This window comes from Mustelus asterias, chromosome 11 (genome assembly GCF_964213995.1).
Source record: "Mustelus asterias chromosome 11, sMusAst1.hap1.1, whole genome shotgun sequence".
Classification (NCBI taxonomy): Eukaryota; Metazoa; Chordata; class Chondrichthyes; order Carcharhiniformes; family Triakidae; genus Mustelus; species Mustelus asterias.
In genome coordinates, this window is record NC_135811.1 from 78362221 (window position 1) to 78381479 (window position 19259).

The following is a 19259-nucleotide window of genomic DNA, read 5'->3' on the forward strand; positions in this document are numbered from 1 at the left end:
TGCTTATTAGTTAGACCAGCCAGCACGTTGAGATTCTTTTGTTGTATTGTGTTTAAACTATGGAACTTAAAAATTGTGGGTTTTTGAGAGGTGAACCTGTTGATATTTGCAGTACAGTGAATTCTGTAAACTATACCTTGTGACTAGCACCAATTATCTTTTTGCAACTTCCCTATCTCTAGGTTTGAGCTATGCAAACATTTGATGCAAAGTTTGTTTATCTCTAGCAGGCTGGGTAAAGAGTTCTCGACTCTTAAAAAGCTATTTCTTTCACATAGCTTGCTGCCACCATGCACTCCCTGGCACACAACTGATTTCACATGAATTTGCAAGGAGTACGGCATTTGTATGGCCTACTTCTGCTCCTATTTCGTAAGCTGCGAAGGGAAGTGCCAGTGATCCTGATTTACTGAATACTCCAAAGTCAGCAGCTTTGCAATAGGCCCATGTCCTGTGTTGTAACTCGTAAAAGGTCTTGATGCATTGAAGGCTTTCTATAGTTTGTCATGTATGTGGCTTTGTATTGCTTCTTGTATATGGGTGCCTGCTGTTTTTGCAGGTATGTGTTTCAGGCGTGTCTATTAATATTGGCTTCACTTCAATTAGCGAATGTTTAACTGCAAAGAAACTTAATCAACCAAAGTTTGCGTAACTGGTTGGCCGATTTTTATTTCACAATTTCATTTTCACTTGAGTGCAACTGTAATGCAATGCTGTTCAACTTTCTAATGCCCTTGTTGTGCTGTCTCCATTAATACTTTCAGTTTGCAAACTGATCCAATCAATAGTGCAGCCTTTTTTTTGGGATTTGGCTAGTAACTTTGAAATGAAATGTCATGGTTTGACATGACAACCCCATTTAAACATGCTCATAATTCTAAGAAAACAAGTTAGATACAGTTAGATAAGATGAGATTGCAGTTTAAGAGGAGCTTTGTCATAAGGATGACATCCATTGTGGAACAGGCTTGAAAATGTTGACTAAAAGATAGACTTGCATAGCACTATTCAAGGCGTCAGAATATCTTGTACTGTTACAGTGATGAGGGGATTGCGGCATGGAATGATTTTGAAATGAGGGTAAGAATTTTAAATTTGTGTTGGACCACATCTGGGGCGTGTTCAGTCAGTACCCAGGTTGGGAGGGTGGGAGGTCAAGTTCAAATTAGGTTGTTTCCCAACAATGAAGTTACGATGCTGTTTTTAAAAGAACTTTGGAATGGACAAACCATTTCTGGTGAGTTTAGCAAGGCTGTATCACAAACATGCAGCAGTCTCACATTGCAGTTTTATACGTTTCAATGCAGTGTTTTTCAGCGAGGTAATGCTACAGCAAAGCCCCTGGGGCATGAGGGGTAACTTGAACATTAACTTCCTGATTTACACGTTTATCGACACATGCAGAGGCTGAATGTTGCTATCCAATTTGCATTTCCAATAATGGTGACCTTTGATTTGCCTCATTGTTCATTCTACAGCAATCAGTTGTGTTCAGAATAGTCTTATCTGTTTTATTGGAATGATGAAAAGCACGAGGCTATGTTGCTGCAAAGCATTGAAGATGTGATTAGCTTTTGAGACCATGAGCATTCAGTAAGTTGACCCATTTCAAAATCAAGTAGCACGCTGCATTACGAGATGTTCTGAAAGGCTTTTTCTTGCTCAGTCGATTTGTTTAATTAGGGAAGTGAGATTTTTGGGTGTAGTTTGAACACACAACTTCTTCTTTTGTTGAACCAAGTGTTGACCGTTTTTTAAAAGATATAAATGCTTTCTGCTTTCTAAAGCACTCTGCATTTTATCTTGGGTTTGCGCCATCCTTGTCAACCCACTAAGGCGGCAAATTTGATTGCTGGGTGTGGGAGGAAATGGTGGTGGTATTGACTTTTTTATTTGTTATTGGGATGTGGATATTTTTTAGCCATCCCTGTCTGGATGTTTTTCAGCCATCCCTGAGGGCATTTAAGAGTCAACCACGTTGCTGTGGGTCTGGAGTCACGTGTAGGCCAGACCAGTAAGGGCGACAGATTTCCTTCTCTAAAAGACATTAGTGAACCAGATATGTTTTTACAACAATCAACAGTGGTCACCATTAGACTTTTGATTCCAGATTTTTATTGAGTTGAAATTTCACTATCTGCTCTGGTGGGATTCAAACCCCAATCCCCAGAGCATTACCCTGGGTCTCTGGATTACTAGTCCTGGGACAATGCCGCTATGCCATGGCCTTCCCTAGACTGTGTCAAAGAGTTAAGAGAACAAGGATGGGTAATGTCCTGTGGTCACAGGATGTCCTTTGTGATTTTAATTAGAGCCAGTTATGTGTTCTGATAGAAACACAAACCTGACTGGAGAAACTGAAAGATGGAATTGAGAGATTGAAGTATGGAAGTGAAGTGGGAAGTGGAGCTGGAAGGTGACAATGTTTTCAAGGTCTTTGGTGATGATTTGGTTGTTTGTGTTGAAGCGAGGGTAGTAATAGGGACAGAGAATAATATGTAATGACTAAGTATAGGGGGTAAGAAAATAAGTTCAATGGTCAGTGAATGGGGTCAAAGGAACAGGAGACAGATCTCATGGACAAGAACGCTAAGAGGCTCCTTAAGACTTGAGGGGACAAAAATGTGAACATACCAAGGCAAACAGGTGGGTTGGACTTGAGTACAGCTTTTGTGGAGGATGAGCGCTTTAAAGATGGCGATGGCTTCAAAGCTTCATGTTGTGTTAAAGGCCTAGTCTAAATAGTTGGGAGTTTGAAAGTGCAGTTGTGAGTATTTTCCAGGAGTCGACACAGAATGAAATGGGGTTGAAAGTAGGCTAGGTGGTAGTCATGGGGAAGGATGCAAGGAAATGGTTGTGAACAAGACCAGCAGCATGGAGAAACCACTTGAGATGGCAAGGTTGAGGGCGTGACCATGAATATAGGTAGGATAATTTATGTGGAGGTAGTGGTGCAGAGAGATGGACAGAACTGAGGAGATTGAATTCCCTGGGAATGGATATTTCAGTGTGAAACTGGAGAGGGGGAGTGGTTGGCGATGAGAAAGGTGAGGCAAGAAAGATTGAACAGGCCAAGGTTTCTAGAACACAACTTCGAGAACACAACTTTTAAGCAGAACTAATTCTGGTAATTTACACGAGGAATGTTGGGTCTTTCAGTACATAAAACCAGTAATGCAGCTAGCAGAATCATGTGAATTTGGACAGCTGAAAAATAATTTGATTAAAATTTGAGAGATCCCTCAGTGAGAACAACTCCACTAAAAAAAAATGAGAAACTGACGTTAAAGGTGATATATGTGTTGAAATAAAGAAGTTATGAAACATCGGTATATGTGTGGCAGAGCAGACCAGGAGATGTATTATGCTGAGAGATGGTCCAAGCCAAAAGAGCTGAGCAATTGCAGACAAAGGGCCAGGTGCAAATATTGCAGAGGACAGTATGCACGAGGAAAAAAATGGATTGCCCAGCATGGGGAAAGCAGTGTCTTAACTGTAAGAAACAACCGTTTCACACACAAGTGGTTGGCAAGATAAAAAACCACAAGCCTATGTGGATAGTCATTGAAGAGGTATCAGCAGATGAGTCTGATGAATCTATGCACGATACAACAGGCTGGTTCAGTCAAGTCTTTCAGCAGCAAACGGTTTGTGACTGTTACCATGATGACGGCAGAGGGAAAGTTTCGAGCAAATAAATGTCAGATGGACACAGGTGTGTCATGTAACATAATGACCTTCGCAGATCTGTAGGAAGTGGCTCAACAAGGCGATCTGAAAATGAAGCCTCTAACATCAGATCGATGGCATGAGAGGATGAGTTGGGATGATAGCCCTATGCGATGGCAAGAAGAAAGATCTCAAGTTCCAGATTATAGATGGGACACAGTGGCCACTCACCTCAGCTAGAGCAAGTCTAAAGTTTGGGCTGGTAACACTGAATATGTCAACAGAGATGCGGCAATAAAAGATTACAAAGCGAGGGAGACAAAAGACCCCAGATAGAGGGAGACAATATTCAAATAAACTGCAAGATAGTTACCAACAATGCCAGTGCAATGAAACACATGGGCCAAAGGTAAATTAAGCAATTCTACAGGGAAGTAGTTCTGTCCCGAGATTCGTGTCATGCCACATGTAACTAATCTTCCAACAGCAAAAAAGATGCCGAAACCCAGAAGTAGTAGCAGGCATGAGTGAAAAGTCAATTTTTTAAAAGCTTATTCATTAGTTTCACAAGTAAGCTTACATTAACACTGCAATTATGTTACTGTGAAAATCCCCTAGTTGCCACACACCAGTGCCTGTTTGGGTGCATTGAGGGAGAATTTAGCATGGCCAATGCATCTAACCAGCATGTCTTTCAGACTGTGGGAGGAAAGCGAACACCTGGAGGAAACCCATGCTGACACGGGAAGAATGTGCAGACTCTGCACAGACAGTGACCCAACCAGGAATTGAACCCAGGTCCTTGGCGCTGTGATGCAGCAGTGCTAACCACTGGGTGAAAAGACAGAAAGCCAAATTTCATTTTGATAAGAGACTGCCAAACTATGACCAGAGCTGAGCATTAAGAGCAGGTCAGGCTGTGAACTGCTCTTAACAAGAGTCAGCACATTTGGAAACTTGACACATGCATCAAAGAATTGTCACCTCGATCGTACACAGTGGAAGGGAAGGACCAAATATATCAGCATAAACATAGGCATATCCGAACAACTAGCGAAGCTGTTTCTTTGCAGAAGTCAACCGGTCAGCAAGAAATCTCACCAACTGAGTACAGAACCACCATCAATCCCAAAAGTCCCCAGCAGCCGCAATGGAACAACAGTAATCAAGACAACGGGCCATGGGAGCAATACCCTCTGGACAAGGAGCATCACCCAGACAGACAGCCAGTGTCAATATGCAAGGGTTTCATTAAGAGATCTGTATGGTTTAAAGACTGTGGAATTCGTGTTCAGTGACTGACTAGTTGAAGAAAGAGTAGCACACCATCACACAGGATCATGCATGTAAATGTGTCTTTTGTTTGCTAGGTAGAATGGGCTGTTTGTATCTTTTATTCAATATGAAAAGTTTGGGTTTTGGAAATATAATCCGATGACATCTACTACCTGGCTTGTCATCGTCATGTGATTCTGCCACGAGGGCTGAAGGCTGGCATTTCTAATCAGTTCAGTAAAGCCTGTCACAGACGGATACTGAAGAAGACTGCTATCCACTGGATGCATGGTGATCAACTTCCAAAATTCTATAGCTTCTGGAATGGTTCTTGCAGAATGTAACCACACTCTTCAAAAGAACTAGAGAGAAAACTGGAAACTGCCTATTTTAGCTTGATATCAGTAGTAGGGAAAATGTTGTAGTCTATTATAAATAATGCAATAACTGGACACTTAGAAAATAATGGTAGGATTGGGCAGAATGAACATGGATTTATGGAAGGGAAATCATGTTTGCCAAACACAGATTTTTGAGAATGTAACTAGCAGAATAGATGAAGGGGACCAGTAGAGGCGGTGTATTTGCATTTTCAGAAGAGTTTTGATAAGCTCCCACATAGGAGATTACTAAATTGTGAGGACAATGCAAAAAGGCTTCATGGGGACTTGGGCTAAGTGAATGCGTAAGAAAATGGTTGATGGGATATAATGTGGAAAAAGTGAATTTATCCACATTGGTAGGAAAAACTGAGTATTTCTGGAATGGTGAGAGATTGGAAAGTGTTGATGTCCAAAGGGACCTGGGTGTCTGCTATGGGCCGTTCTTTGATATTCCGTCTGTTAGTGTATTTACTACTTTGCTCCCTTCAAGTAGCCAAAATTACAGATTAGTTCAAATGTTTTATTCTTTACCTACAGGTCTCTGGATAGCTATCTCTATCCACTCATAGCTATTGATTAAGGGTACATCACACATAAGATGCAACAAATGTTAAATGTCAATCACTACCATCACCTGGTTGTTTAATTATAATATCCAATCAGCATGAAGATTTAATCACTGACATAATTCATCATTGTTACATGTTGATGTTCCAGCTTGTGTCTGTGTTTGTAGATATCACTCCCTCCTCTCATATCCAGATGTCTGATTTAATGAATTCTCTGAAACTCAGGAGCTTGACACTTATCTGTGTCGACTTTCATAAAGACCTCTGGTTCTTCTCATAGCAGCTCATATGATTTTTAAACTTGTGTGATTATTAACCCTTTCAGAGGTCTTGTTCATAAGTCATTTAAAGCTCTCTCTCTCTCACACTCTCTCTCACACTCTCTGGCGCTCGCTCTCTCTCCCTCTCTCACACTCTCTCTCACACTCACATTCTCTCTCTCACACTCTCTGGCCCTCTCTCTGGTGCTCTCTCTCTCTCTCTGGTGCGCACTCGCTTTCACAGCTGTAAGGTCTTATGGTGTGCTGGGTTCTCGATTTGTCAAACCCAGATTTAAAGATGTGGGTTGTGATTTCCCTGTGAGCTTCATGTAGATTGCTCTATGGCAGAAACCAAATTTTCCAAGGGGAGGATTTTTTGCAAATCTCAGCCACTCCTACTTGGTTTTCTGAAACTTGAATTCTAATTTTAGTTAGCATATTGAACAGAAACCTCCAGTTGGATGAAAGCTTTACCATAGAATAATAGGTAAGGAACTTTGTTTGAAATTTTAATTACTGCATCAGATATCTGTATTTCTACCTCGCGAAGCAGCTAGGCATGGGACTTGTGATGGCACTTGACCTTGGAGGGAGTGCAGCACAGACTTATCAGAATCATGCCTGAGCTCCAAGAGTTAAATTATAAGGATAGATTGCACACCAGGGGTTGTACCTTTTGGTATTTAGAACATTAAGGTGTGATTTGGTCAAGGTTTTAAGAGTATAAAGGGGTACTGCTGAGGTCGAAAGGGAGAATCTATTTCTGCCCATGAATGAGCCTCGGACTAAGGGACATAATCTAAAGGTTAGTACTAAGATCTTTCAGGGAGTTAAGAAACACTTCCATCCTCAAATGGTAGAGGTTCAGCAAACTCTTCTGCAAACAGCAATTGTTCTAGGTAAATTGTTAATTTTAAATGTAAAATAGATTTTGTTGACCAAAGGTATTAAATGATGTGGAGTTAGGTTACAGATCAGTCATGATCTCATTGAATGGTGGAATCTGTTTGAAGGGTTAAATAGCCTCTTGCGGTTCTGTGTAATAACCGTCACCTCTGTTTATCATGAAAACAATACAAAAATGCATTCAGGATGTTCTGACAGATTATTTTTTTGTTTTAACATTGGTTTTCATTGCAAACCATTCATTTTTGCCTGCGGTTTTATAATTTTTGCCAGCCATGTTTTAGTCCCCGTATCCTAAACTGAATATATTTGAGAATAGCAAAAATACGGTCAAATTGGTGTTTTTTATTTTTGAAATGTATGAAATAACTGACTGTTGCTTGAGTTTAGAATGATTTGTAATTATAGTTGACTTGTTCAAACTAAATTGGGGCTGCCTGCATTGATAACCATGTTGGTGGACAAAGAATGTGTATATAACACAAGAAAGTTAATAGTATATTCAGGTCCCAAGACAACCCTAACCTGAGAGGACACAGATTTCCTAATGAGAGTAAATTCCATGCGCCAAGTCATTTGGTTTCCAGTTGTACAGGAGAGCTGAAATAAAGTGGACAAAATAGAACTGGTTCATCAGACTGATGCAGCACTAGATATCATATCAGGCCAAAAACACTGATTCTGCAGTAGAGTCCAAGCTATCAGATTGTTCTGTTTCAGGGGCAGATTACTGATTCAAAAAATGCTCTTAAGAAACAGAATATTGGCAATTTTAAAAATGGACTGGGATGCGGAACTGAGAGTCGCAATCTGTGCCCTGTTGACCCAAGAATGTGACGAGAGTGACACTGTTGACTTTTTTTGTAGAAAACAAGGCTAATTTCTCAGATGGAAAGCACTAGGATTCGCCCAAGCCCAATAGTTCTTGACTCGGAAACCTATCTACATTGGTGTAGCCCAGCTCACAGCCCTCACTGCAGCTTGTGCATGAGGTGCCCAGGCAATAAGTCCATTTCAACAAATCCTTAATCTGTAACTTCTTATTGGCAGCACATCACGAATAAGTACAGGAGTTTTTGGGATAATACATCTAAAGACACCTTGGGTTTTGCCTGGGTGCTTAGAAGGACAAGGCTACATGATTCTCTGTAGACTATAGAGAGCACGTGGCCTGATAATGCTAATCAACATAATGTGATTACCAATTCAAAGTCTTAAGAATCTATGGGTGTCAGTATCTGGAATAGATCGAAGCCTCTTCCTAAGTACTAAAATCCAAAACTGCTGCAGGTTTACTACACCTTCAGGTTTGTTTAAGCTCATGGTCAACCTTTTGAAATGAAAATACATTTACCATGTTCCAGAAATTAAATGTATCCTGGAGCAGCCAGATAAATTTTTTTTGAGTCTGCACCGGCAATATCTACCACTAAAGGCGTGCTAATCCTGCGCTTGTCCCATATCCTTGAATATCATGATGTTTCAAGTGTTCATCCAAATATGTTTTAAAAAGTTTGTAAAGTTTCCGACCTCGACTACCTTCCCAGGCAGTGCATTCCAGACTACCTCAGCCCTCTGAATGAAAAGGCTTTTTCTCAAATCCCCTCTGAATCTCATTTGGTACTATATACTATACCTTGCATGCTTCATGTTGACCCAATTACAGATACAAGGTGAAATGAAAATGTGCGGTGATGGAGGGAGTTAATAGAACTGTGGTGAGCAGAAATAGGTGCCATTAACCAGCTAATATTGAACGACGGGTCCATTTTCTTGTGGGAGCAACAGGAGACGAGTCCATGCTCTTCTGGGATCAGCAAATTATTATCCAAAATTGATCCAGAATTCCAGCGGCTCTATTAATTTCATCCATTAATGATGTGGAAACCAAGTGGTCTTTCATAGAAAGAAAAAACTTGTACCCTTTTCAGGCTTTCCGAATCTCCGACCATCCAAAGAATTTAACAGTCAACAAAATCCTTTTGAAGTGAAGCCACTCTTGTAGCTGGGAAGATGTTCATTATGGAGAAGGCTGTCTGCTCAGTTGTATTGTTAACTCATCTGCACTGAGTTCTTCTGATGAAAGAGTAAATTAATTTGTCATAGACTGTTTCAAGATAATTTTATGTACTTTGTATTACAGAAATATTGGGCAAATTATATGTGTATAATCAGTTTGATTGTTACCTGTCTGTATGCGAGTCAACTGATGTGCATTGAGGCAGCTACGTGGATGTACGCTTGCATGCTGGTTATTAATAGTACTTATTAATAAATTATCATCCCTGGCACAGAAAGCAAAAGGGTACTGTTTCCATGTTGTGTTAAGGGCATGATCTGGTTATTGAAACTGTTGTCAAGCAGTGGTGTTTGAAATAACTGAAATCCAGCCAAAACCTTCCAATTTAAAGGGGAGTTTCCAGTATCTGAACAATGCTATTGGAGAAGTAGTAGTTGTTCCTCATTCCTGGTATTGCTTCCTGTTTGTAACACTGTACTGAAACTGCAAGCTCAGTTTAACACAAAAGAGTAACATGGCTACTGTCATTCATTAAGATCAGCAAACCAAAGGCACAAAACAGACTAGTAAAATGGGCAGACACACAGCAGATTAGTTTAATACAGAGAAGTGTGAAGTGATGCATTTGGAAGGAAAAAGGGGACACAATGCAAATGTCGCCCGATGAAGCAGCAGTACTCCGAAAGCTTGTGATTTCAAATAAACCTGTTGGACTTAACCTGGTGTCGTGTGACCTCTCACCTAATGCAAACTAATTGGTACAATTTTAAATAAACTTCAGGGACAGAACCTGTGGTTCACATAGACAAATCTTTGAAGGTGGCAGGACAAGTCGATGCTGTGTTTTGTTTTTAAAACAATGGGGTTAGAGATCTTTACAAGAAGAGGCATAGAATTCAAAACAAGGAAGTGCCAGCTAAACCTCTAAATCACTGGTCAGGAAGGGTGTTAAGACCTCGGAGAGGCTGAAGAGGATGATTTACTGAAATGGTAGCAAGAGTGGGAGACTTAGTTGTGAAGAGATTAGCAAAAGGAAGATTGGGCTCGGGAAAATTTGAAGAGAATTGTTCAAAATTATGGAGTTTTGATTAAATAGGGATAAACTATTTAAGTGGCAAGGGTGTGAGTAACTCGAGGACACAGGTTTAAGGTGATTGAGAAAAGATCATGGAATTCCTATAGTGCAGAAGGAGGCCATTCGGCACATTGAGTCAGCACTGACTCCAACAACATTGCCACCGAGGCCCTATCCCCGTAACCCCTGGTATTTACCCTGCTAATCCCCCTATCCTACACATCTTGGGACACTGGCCATGATAAATTGCCCCTTAATCAACGTAACCTGCACATCTTTGGACTGTGGGAGGAAACCGGTGCACCCGGAAGAAACCCACACAGACACGGAGAATATGCAAACTCCACACACAGTCACCCAAGGCCAGAATTGAACCTGGAGGCAGCAATGCCACTGTGCTGCCCCGTTCTCTTGTATAGTTCTGTATGCTTGTTACTGTTTCCTTCATCGCACTAAATAATTCATTTGATTTAATTATGTTAGTCCTTGACCTTTTTTAACTAAAGAAACCTGCTTCATCTTCTGAATTTTGCCAATGGTTTTCATGAGGGCCAACCCTCCAGCATCTCTACTTTCGCTCCAATCTCTGTAGACATTTTTCATCTCGGAACCTTGTGGTAACTTTTTCTTATTCATTCATGGGATGTGGGCGTCGCTAGCTGGGCCAGCATTTATTGCCCATCCCTGAGGGCATTTAAGAGTCAGCCACATTTCTGTGGATCTGGAGTTGCATGTAGGTCAGACCAGGTAAGGTATGGCAGATTTCCTTCCCTAAAGGGCAGTAAGAAATCTCACAACACCAGGTTAAAGTCCAACAGGTTTACTTGGAATCACGAGCTTTTTGGAGTGCTGCTCCTTCATCAGCTGAGTGCTGATGAATGAGCAGTGCTCCGAAAGCTCATGATTCCAAATAAAGATATTATTCTAAATAAATCTGGAATTCAAATTTCACCATCTGCCATGGTGGGACTGGAGCCCGGGTCCCCAGAGCATTACTCTGGGTCTTTGGATTACCAGTCCAGCAACAATGCCACTACAAATAAACTAGTCAAATGCATTGTTTAAAGGATGGCCTTCTTTATGTAAATAAATAAAGTTTAACAATTCAGCAGAACAATATTAACTATGAAAACAGGAGCACTAGTAAAACAGTTCTTGCTTGCAGGGCACAATCTCTTGCAGACTGAAAAGCCCTCCAAAACCCACATATGTTCAGACACCGGTAAAACAGTTACATAAGAGGAAAGGCTTATAAGAACACTCTGTACTCAAAATGACTATGTTACAAGCTTGAATGGTAATTCAAGGGTGCAAGGCATCACAGCTTGAACCTTCTCTTGGCCAATGCCGACTGCAGTGCACTTCTCAATCCAGGGGCCCCTGGATAATGGGAATTTTCACTTCTCCAATATCTTGCTCATGTACCTGCTCCACCCTAACCAAGGATTGGTGAGAGAAACTGTAAAATTCTGTGATCACCACTGCTGTGATCACCTAACTCAGCACCGTCCGTTGATGTGGGATCTTGCTGTTTTGTGTGGCTCTGTTATTCATTGGCTGCCTTCACTGAGTCTTTGGGGCCTCCTTTATTTCAGTGTTTGGCAGTTCTTTAACTTTGTTGTTATTTTTATTTTAAAGATCTGGGCTTTGTTCAGTTATTGCTATATCATCAATGATTGTTCACCTTTACTGAACTCCCAAACAAATAACTAGATTAACCACAGCATATCTAAGATTGAATGATGACCCGTCATGCTGGTAAAGATCTCATGATTTGATGCACAAATAATGAGAGGTCTGAGGCTAATCGAGGAGGTTTGCTTCTAACCTTATTTGCCATCTTACTGTCTGTGTGCTGGTCATTGAATGAAGATGCTCAGTTAAATTTTAAATGTTGTAGGCCACAGGCGCTGGTCATTGGGGAGACTATGTCCAATGTCAACATCCTGCTTATACAGAAGCAAGCAGAGGAATAGGTTCTTGTTTATCTTTTACCATCTTTTACCATGGCTTACTTTCTACCTGTTTAAGTGATGCACTGTTTTTGATTTCAGGTCATGATTCAAACGTTTGTGTTCCTGTGGCTGGCCACAGGCCTGGCTTCAGCTATCCAATGTCCAGATGGGCGTTCATGCGAGGACCCAGCAACCTGTTGTAAGAGGCGTCATGGAGGATATGCCTGCTGTCCTCTGTCGAAGGTAGGTTGTACCTAGTTGCATTATGCAAATAACAGTCAGTGATTCTTAGGGTTTCTGTTCTTCAAATTGGTTTAATATGCTCATACTGTGATTTTGTTTCTGTTTTGCATAAACTGCTTTGCCCCAGTTTAGGTTTAAGAGATTTGCAACTCGCCACATCCAGCCAATCAGAATACATTACCTTTATCCCTCCTGTATCTTCTATTTCTAGTTCCTTCGCCTTTTTATTTTTCCTGCTAATCTTTTTCTGCAGAACGTTATGAAATGCTTTTTTGAAATCCATATAGACACATTTATAAATATTCTGTTATCCACCAGCTCAGTAATATCAACAAATTAAGTTTAAAGTTTATTGATTCGTGTCGCAAGTAGGCTTGCATTAACGCTGCAGTGAAATTACTGCGAAAATCCTCTAGTCGCCACCTGTTTGGGAACACTAATGGAGATTGTAGCATGGCCAATGCACCTAACCAGCACGTCTTTCGGACTGTGGGAGGAAACCTGAGCACCTGGAGGAGAACATGCAGACTCCGCACAAACAGTGACCCAAGACAGGAATTGAACCCGGGTCTCTGGCGCTGTGAGGCAGCAGTGTTAACCACTGTGCCAGCCAGCTAGACATGACTTACCATAGATACTTGAGTAATGGTTGATCTTGTGTAAAAGTCAATCTCTGACTTTTGGCCAAAAAAATCCAAGCAACTACTTACAACCCATTTACCGCTGAAGTCAAGCTCACTTGTTGCACCCTTCCTTATTCAAAGATGGCTGTTCAGCTCTTTGTGCCTGCAAAATAATAAAAATACATTTGGTTCTTTGTGCCCTCCTTTTGGGAATGGTGTTAGCGGGCACAATCTCCGACTGGCAACTCTGCGATCAGCTGATGTATTGCTGTAAACAGTTGTGTCGCATGAGGATGGGAGAGGGTGGATTTCAACACCTTGAATATTAGTTATGTATAAGTCAACCCTCACCATTTTTCTAAAACCTTGGCCTCAGAAACACTATTTTTTCGCAAGTATATGATACCCATCATATCTGGTACTGTCTTTGGCCAGCTTTCATTTGCCCAAGTGCTCGGTTACTCTGTCACTGATAAATTCAGTAACCTCCTCATAATTGTTATTAAACTAATGAGTTTATAGTTTCTTGGGTTCTCCCTCATAAATAATGGAGCAACATTTGCAATTTTCTAATCCAAAGGCACACTTCTAGAATCTAGAGTGGTCTGCAATGTAGCAACCTATTCCTGGGAAGAAAAAATGATAATTCAAAGCAACTGCAACAGTTGACTACTTTCCTGTGAAATATCTTTCAACATTATAATGTTTAATAATCACTAATCCCTTCTGCGGTTGTGAACTTGCCTTTTCACTTATTCTTCAATCTCTCCTGAAGCTTTGTCATCGTAGAATCCTACAGTGCAGAAAGAGGCCATTCGGCCCATCAAGTCTGCACCGACCACAATCCCACCCAGGCTCTATCCCACAGCCCCATGCATTTGCCCTAGCCAGTTCCCCTGACACTAAGAGGCAATTTAGCATGGCCAATCCATCTAATCCGCACATCTTTTGACTGTGGGAGGAAAATGGAGCACCCGGAGGAAGCCCATGCAGACAGGGGGAGAATGTGCAAACTCCACAAGGACAGTGACACAAGCTGGGAATCGAATCCGGGTCCCTGGCGCTGTGAGGCAGCAGTGCTAGCCACTGTGCCACCGTGCCGCCCAATGTATGTTTGAAGTTTGTTTGTCTTTTGCCCTTTCTCTAATTAAATTTCTGCTCTGGTTGCCTGTCGAGCTTCCCTTGTCTTGAACAATCTGATCCTCCCAGCATTTTTCTGAGTTCTGACACCAAATAGTTTTTTTTTTATCTTTAGCTTTGCATCCCGCGCATCTTTACATTAGCCCCATTGAAATAAAAAGTATCTTTCCGCAAGAATAGATGAGTAATTTAGTCACTAGAGGGAATGGAGAAAGTTAGTACCAATGTAAGAATTGGGGTGGGGGGGGGGGGAGGTGGTCTTACTGCCCCGCCACGCCGCATGATCGGTGTGACAAGCCAGGATGATAGGGCAAGAGGCGAAAAATTGGTTTGACTCACTTCTCATGATTTTTCCGGCCCCATTTTGCCAGTGAAATCAGCCTTTTACCCCTTAATCTACATAGATTGATGTTTTCACCTCGTGTGTGTGTCAACTTTTTGACTTGAGATTAAGGAAAAAGATGAAATGGTGTGGGTTAAGATAACTTTGCTCCTCTTGAAGATGAACTTCCAATTAATTTGCGTAATCATCACTACTGGTGTTCACTAGTGATCCAAGAGAACTGGGGTTAGGTCTGTAGCTTAGCGTTTTAGGGAGATACTTAACATATTAATTTTCTCTGCAGCCTCAGATGTTGTTTCTGGAAAACTAATGTCAGCACCACCCCACCCTCCACCACCACCATCACTCCCTGCCATCGGTTGAGTAGAAGCCACTTTGTAAAGCTACAAAAAGAATTGGTGAAGCTTAAATTGTAGTGGATCTAGCTCCTGAAACAAAAGAGCTACCTTTTAGGGAACACACGTTGTGTTATAGGAAGTTTTATTCCCAAATGGACACCTTTCCAGGAAAAAGCAAAAACGATGCTGGAGCTGCAGTTGCTTCCTGGCACCTTGGTAATGACTCACTGCTGAAACATCTACCAGTGGAACAACCATATCTGACGGTTTTTAAGACAATTGGCCAGTTAGTTTGTAGTTTGAAGGATTCTGTAGGCAACACCCTTCGGCTGATGAGGCTCTGAAGGATTCACAGCTGATACTTCATCAGGAAGGTAGGAGAGTTCAGTTTGAGAAAACGTGGTGTATTTTTTTTCATTCCTGCTTGGGGGTGTGGATATTGTTGGCAAATCCATATTAATCACCCTTGAAAAGGTGGTGGTGAGTCGCTGGGGAATTAAGTCCTTGTAGTGCAGGTACACCTAGAATGCTGTTAGGGAGAGCATTCTAGGATTTTAATTCACTGACAACTCCTATTTTTTCAAATGCAATGTGCTTTCAAGTTCAAGCATTTGATTGCTACTGTGTTACCAGAGCCAAGACCACTAGCTGTTATCCTGAAAAGTTTGTGTTGCTAACTTTCTCCATGGACAGTATACCCTAAGTGACTGGAAGGTTTTGAGTCCTGAAAATTCAGTCTTTTGGGTAAATATTTGAGAGCTCCACAGACAATGGAGATTTAATGTAGAAGGTCCCAATTAATAATACAAAAAATGTCCATTCCAGTTCATGTTGGCATGTTGTTCCAATTCATATTCATAGAAATCATAGAAACCCTACAGTGCAGAAGGAGGCCATTCGGCCCATCGAGTCTGCACCGACCACAATCCCACCCAGGCCCTACCCCCACACATTTACCCGCTAATCCCTCTAACCTACGCATCTCAGGACTCTAAGGGACAATTTTTAACCTGGCCAATCAACCTAACCCGCACATCTTTGGACTGAGAGCATTGTCTGAGAGCATATACTTCATTCACAGCAACAAGGGAATTTCCAGCAGTAAATTCCCTTCAACTGAAAATTACAATCTTATCTCTGCTTAAAAGGGTAATGACTATCATCTGATCAAACAGCATTCTCACGTTAAGACTAAAGGTCAAACCTATTTATGAATAGGCTGGGTAACCTGTCTTGAGTCCAGGAGATAAGGGATGAAAGTTAAAAACATGATTTGAAACATAACAATGTTTTTATGAAGCAAAATGCTGAGATATTCATCCTACAGGCATATGGAGTGAATGAGTATTGAGGGTGAAAAGCAGACCACAAAAATGTTCCCGTGAAACTATTTAAAAAAAATGTTTCTTGTAATTAACAGTTTTCACTTGAGCAATTCACTTATACTCTTTCACAATTATTTTATGCCAAATAGCAGAAGCAGCATGCGATAGACATAGCTAAGCGATCCCATAGATCAGACCTAAGCTCTGCAGACCTGCCACATCCAGCCATGAAATGGTGGCGGTCAATTAAACAACTAACTGGAGGAGGAGGTTCCACAAATATCCCTATCGTCCTGATTGTGTGGGTTTCCACCGGTTGCTCTTGTTTTCCCCCCACAGTCTAAAGATGTGTAGCTTAGGTGGATTAGCCATGGTAAAATGTGTGGGGTTACGGGGATAGAGTGGGGATGTGGGGATGTGGGGGGGGGGGGGCGGGGGGGAGAAGAGGGGATCTGGATAAGGCGCTCTTTCAGAGAGTTGGTGCAGACTTGATGGACCAGATGGCCCCCTTCTGCACTGTACGGATTCTATGGTTCAATAGTAGTGAAGACTTGTGTACCAAAACTTGGCACCTCTAGCCAAGCTGTTCCAGTATAGCTACAACACTGACATCTACTCAGCAAAGTGGAAAACTATCCCAGTATGTCCTGCTAACAAAAAGAAAGACAAATCCAACTCAGCCTATTACCACCACCTCAGTCTATTCGTGATCATCAGCAGGGAAGGTGTGGCTGAAGGTGCTATCTAGCAATACATACTCAGCAATAACCTTAGTTTGAGGTCTGCCAGAGCCAAAACCTCAACTTGGTTGAAACCTGGACAAAAAGAGCTGAGTTCAAGAGGGAGGTGAGAGTGACTGCCCTTGACATCAAGAAAGCATTTGACTATGTGTGGTATCAAGGAACCCTAGCAAAACTGGAAACAATGGAAATATGGGGGCAAACTCCCCACTGTTTGAAATCATACCTAGCACTGAGGAAGATTGGTGTAGTCGTTGGAGGTCAAACATCTCAGTCCCAGACAGCACATTACTGCAGGAGTTCCTTATGGTAATTTCTTAGGCCCAACCATCTGCAGCTACTTCATCAATGACATTCCCTCCATTATTATGTCAGAAGTGGGGATATTTGCTGATGATTGCACAATGTTCAGCACCATTCATGACTCCATGAATATTGACGGATCTCATGCCCATATGCAGCAAGATCTGGACAACATTCAGGTTGGGCTGATAAGTGGGTAAGTAACATTTATGCCAAAAGAGAGAATCCAATAGTCTCCCTTTGACGTTCAATGGCATTACCATCACTGAATCCCCCACTATCAAAATTTTGGCGGGGGGGGGGGTTCCCATCGACTAGAAACAACTGGATCAGCCATAAAAATACTGTGGCTAGAAGAGCAAGTTGGCAGCTGAGAACTTTGCAGCGAGTAACTCCCCTTCTGACTCCCCAAAGTCTGTCCACTGTCTACAAGGCGTGAGTCAGGAGTGCATTAGAATACTCTCCACCTACTTGGATGAATTAGCATTCCACTCATGACAGAGACTGCTTGATTGGCACCATCCACCTCCTTAAACATTCACTCTCTCTACCACCGACGCACAGTGGCAGCAGTGTGTACCATCTACAAGATGCATTGCAGCAACTCAATAAGGTTCCTTTCACAACACCTTCCAAACCCATGACCGCTATCTCCTAGAAGGACAAGGGCAGCAAGCGCATGGGACACCACCACCCGCAAGCTCCCTTCCCAGTCTCTCATTCCTGATTTGGAACTATATCACTATTACTTAATTCTCGCTATGTCAAAATCCTGGAACTCCCTTCCTCACAGCACTATGGGTGTGCCTGCATCTCTCTCACTGCAGTGGTTCAAGAAGTTGGCTCAATATCACCACCACAAAGGCAATTAGGGATGGGCAATAAATGCACTGTCCACATTTAAATTTGTTCATGGGACATGGGCGTCGCCGGCTGAGCCAGCATTTATTGCCCATCCCATCCTTTGAGGAGGCAGTTAAAAGTCAACCACATTGCTGTGGATCTGGAGCCACTTACAGGTCAGACCAGGTAAGAATGGCAGATGTCCTTCCCTAAAGGACATTAAGTGAACTAGCTGGGTCTTTACAACAATCGACAATGGTGTCATGGTCAACATTAGACTTTCAATTCCAAATTTTTATTGAATTTAAATTTCACCATCTTCAGTGGTGGTAATTCAATCTGATTCCCCAGAGACTTGCCCTGAGTCTCTGGGTTACTAGTCCAGTGACAATTCCATTGTGCCAACACCTCCCCACATTGCCATGAAAGAATAAAAAGAACTAAAACTTTCAATTTCACAATCATGATACACAAATTCCCAAATTCTCACAAAATAATTTTACACCACAAAATTATTTGACCAAAAATATTTATTTTCGCAATGAATTTGTTAATTTGCTTTACTTGGCATAACTCTAGTTACATTTACTATTTGATTTGATTTATTATTGTCACATGTATTAACATACAGTGAAAAGTATTGTTTCTTGCGCACTATACAGACAAAGCATACCATTCGTAGAGAAGGAAACGAGAGAGTGCAGAATGTAGTGTTACAGTCATAGCTAGGGTGTAGAGGAAGATCAACTTAATGCAAGATGTCAAACATCTGACAGCAGCAGGGAAGAAGCTGTTCTTAAGTCAGTTGGTACGTGACCTCAGACTTTTGTATCTTTTTCCCGACGAAAGAAGGTGGAAGAAAGAATGACGGGGGTGCGTGGGGTCCTTAATTATGCTGGCTGTTTTGCCGAGGCAGTGGGAAGTGTAGACAGAGTCAATGGATGGGAGGCTGGTTTGCATGATGGATTGGGCTACATTCACGACCTTTCGTAGTTCCTTGCGGTCTTGGGCAAAGCAGGAGCCATACCAAGCTGTGATACAACCAGAAAGAATGCTTTCTACGGTGCATCTGTAAAAGTTGGTGAGAATTGTAGTTGAAATGCCAAATTTCCTTAGTCTTCTGAGAAAGTAGAGGCGTTGGTGGGCTTTCTTAACTATAGTGTTAGCATGGGGGGACCAGGACAGGTTTTTGGTGATCTGGTTACCTAAAACCTTGAAGCTCTCGACCGTTTCTACTTCATCCCGATTG

The 19259-nt window shown here is 41.8% G+C and overlaps 1 protein-coding gene across 6 annotated transcripts in view; it reads left to right on the forward strand.

Moving 5' to 3' along the window:
• The window catches only part of grnb (granulin b), an 83107-nt gene that overhangs the window by 20585 nt on the left and 43263 nt on the right, over positions 1–19259 (forward strand). For 4 of the 6 annotated variants that reach the window (XM_078223820.1, XM_078223816.1, XM_078223817.1 and 1 more), the window contains one exon: positions 12212–12355. In XM_078223820.1, coding sequence (XP_078079946.1) covers positions 12215–12355 — 141 coding nt within the window. In that variant the 5' untranslated portion in view covers positions 12212–12214. Of the gene's footprint in view, positions 1–923; positions 1081–6592; positions 6644–12211; positions 12356–19259 lie in introns of those variants that run through there. The other 2 variants (XM_078223814.1, XM_078223818.1) reach the window with 2 other exon arrangements.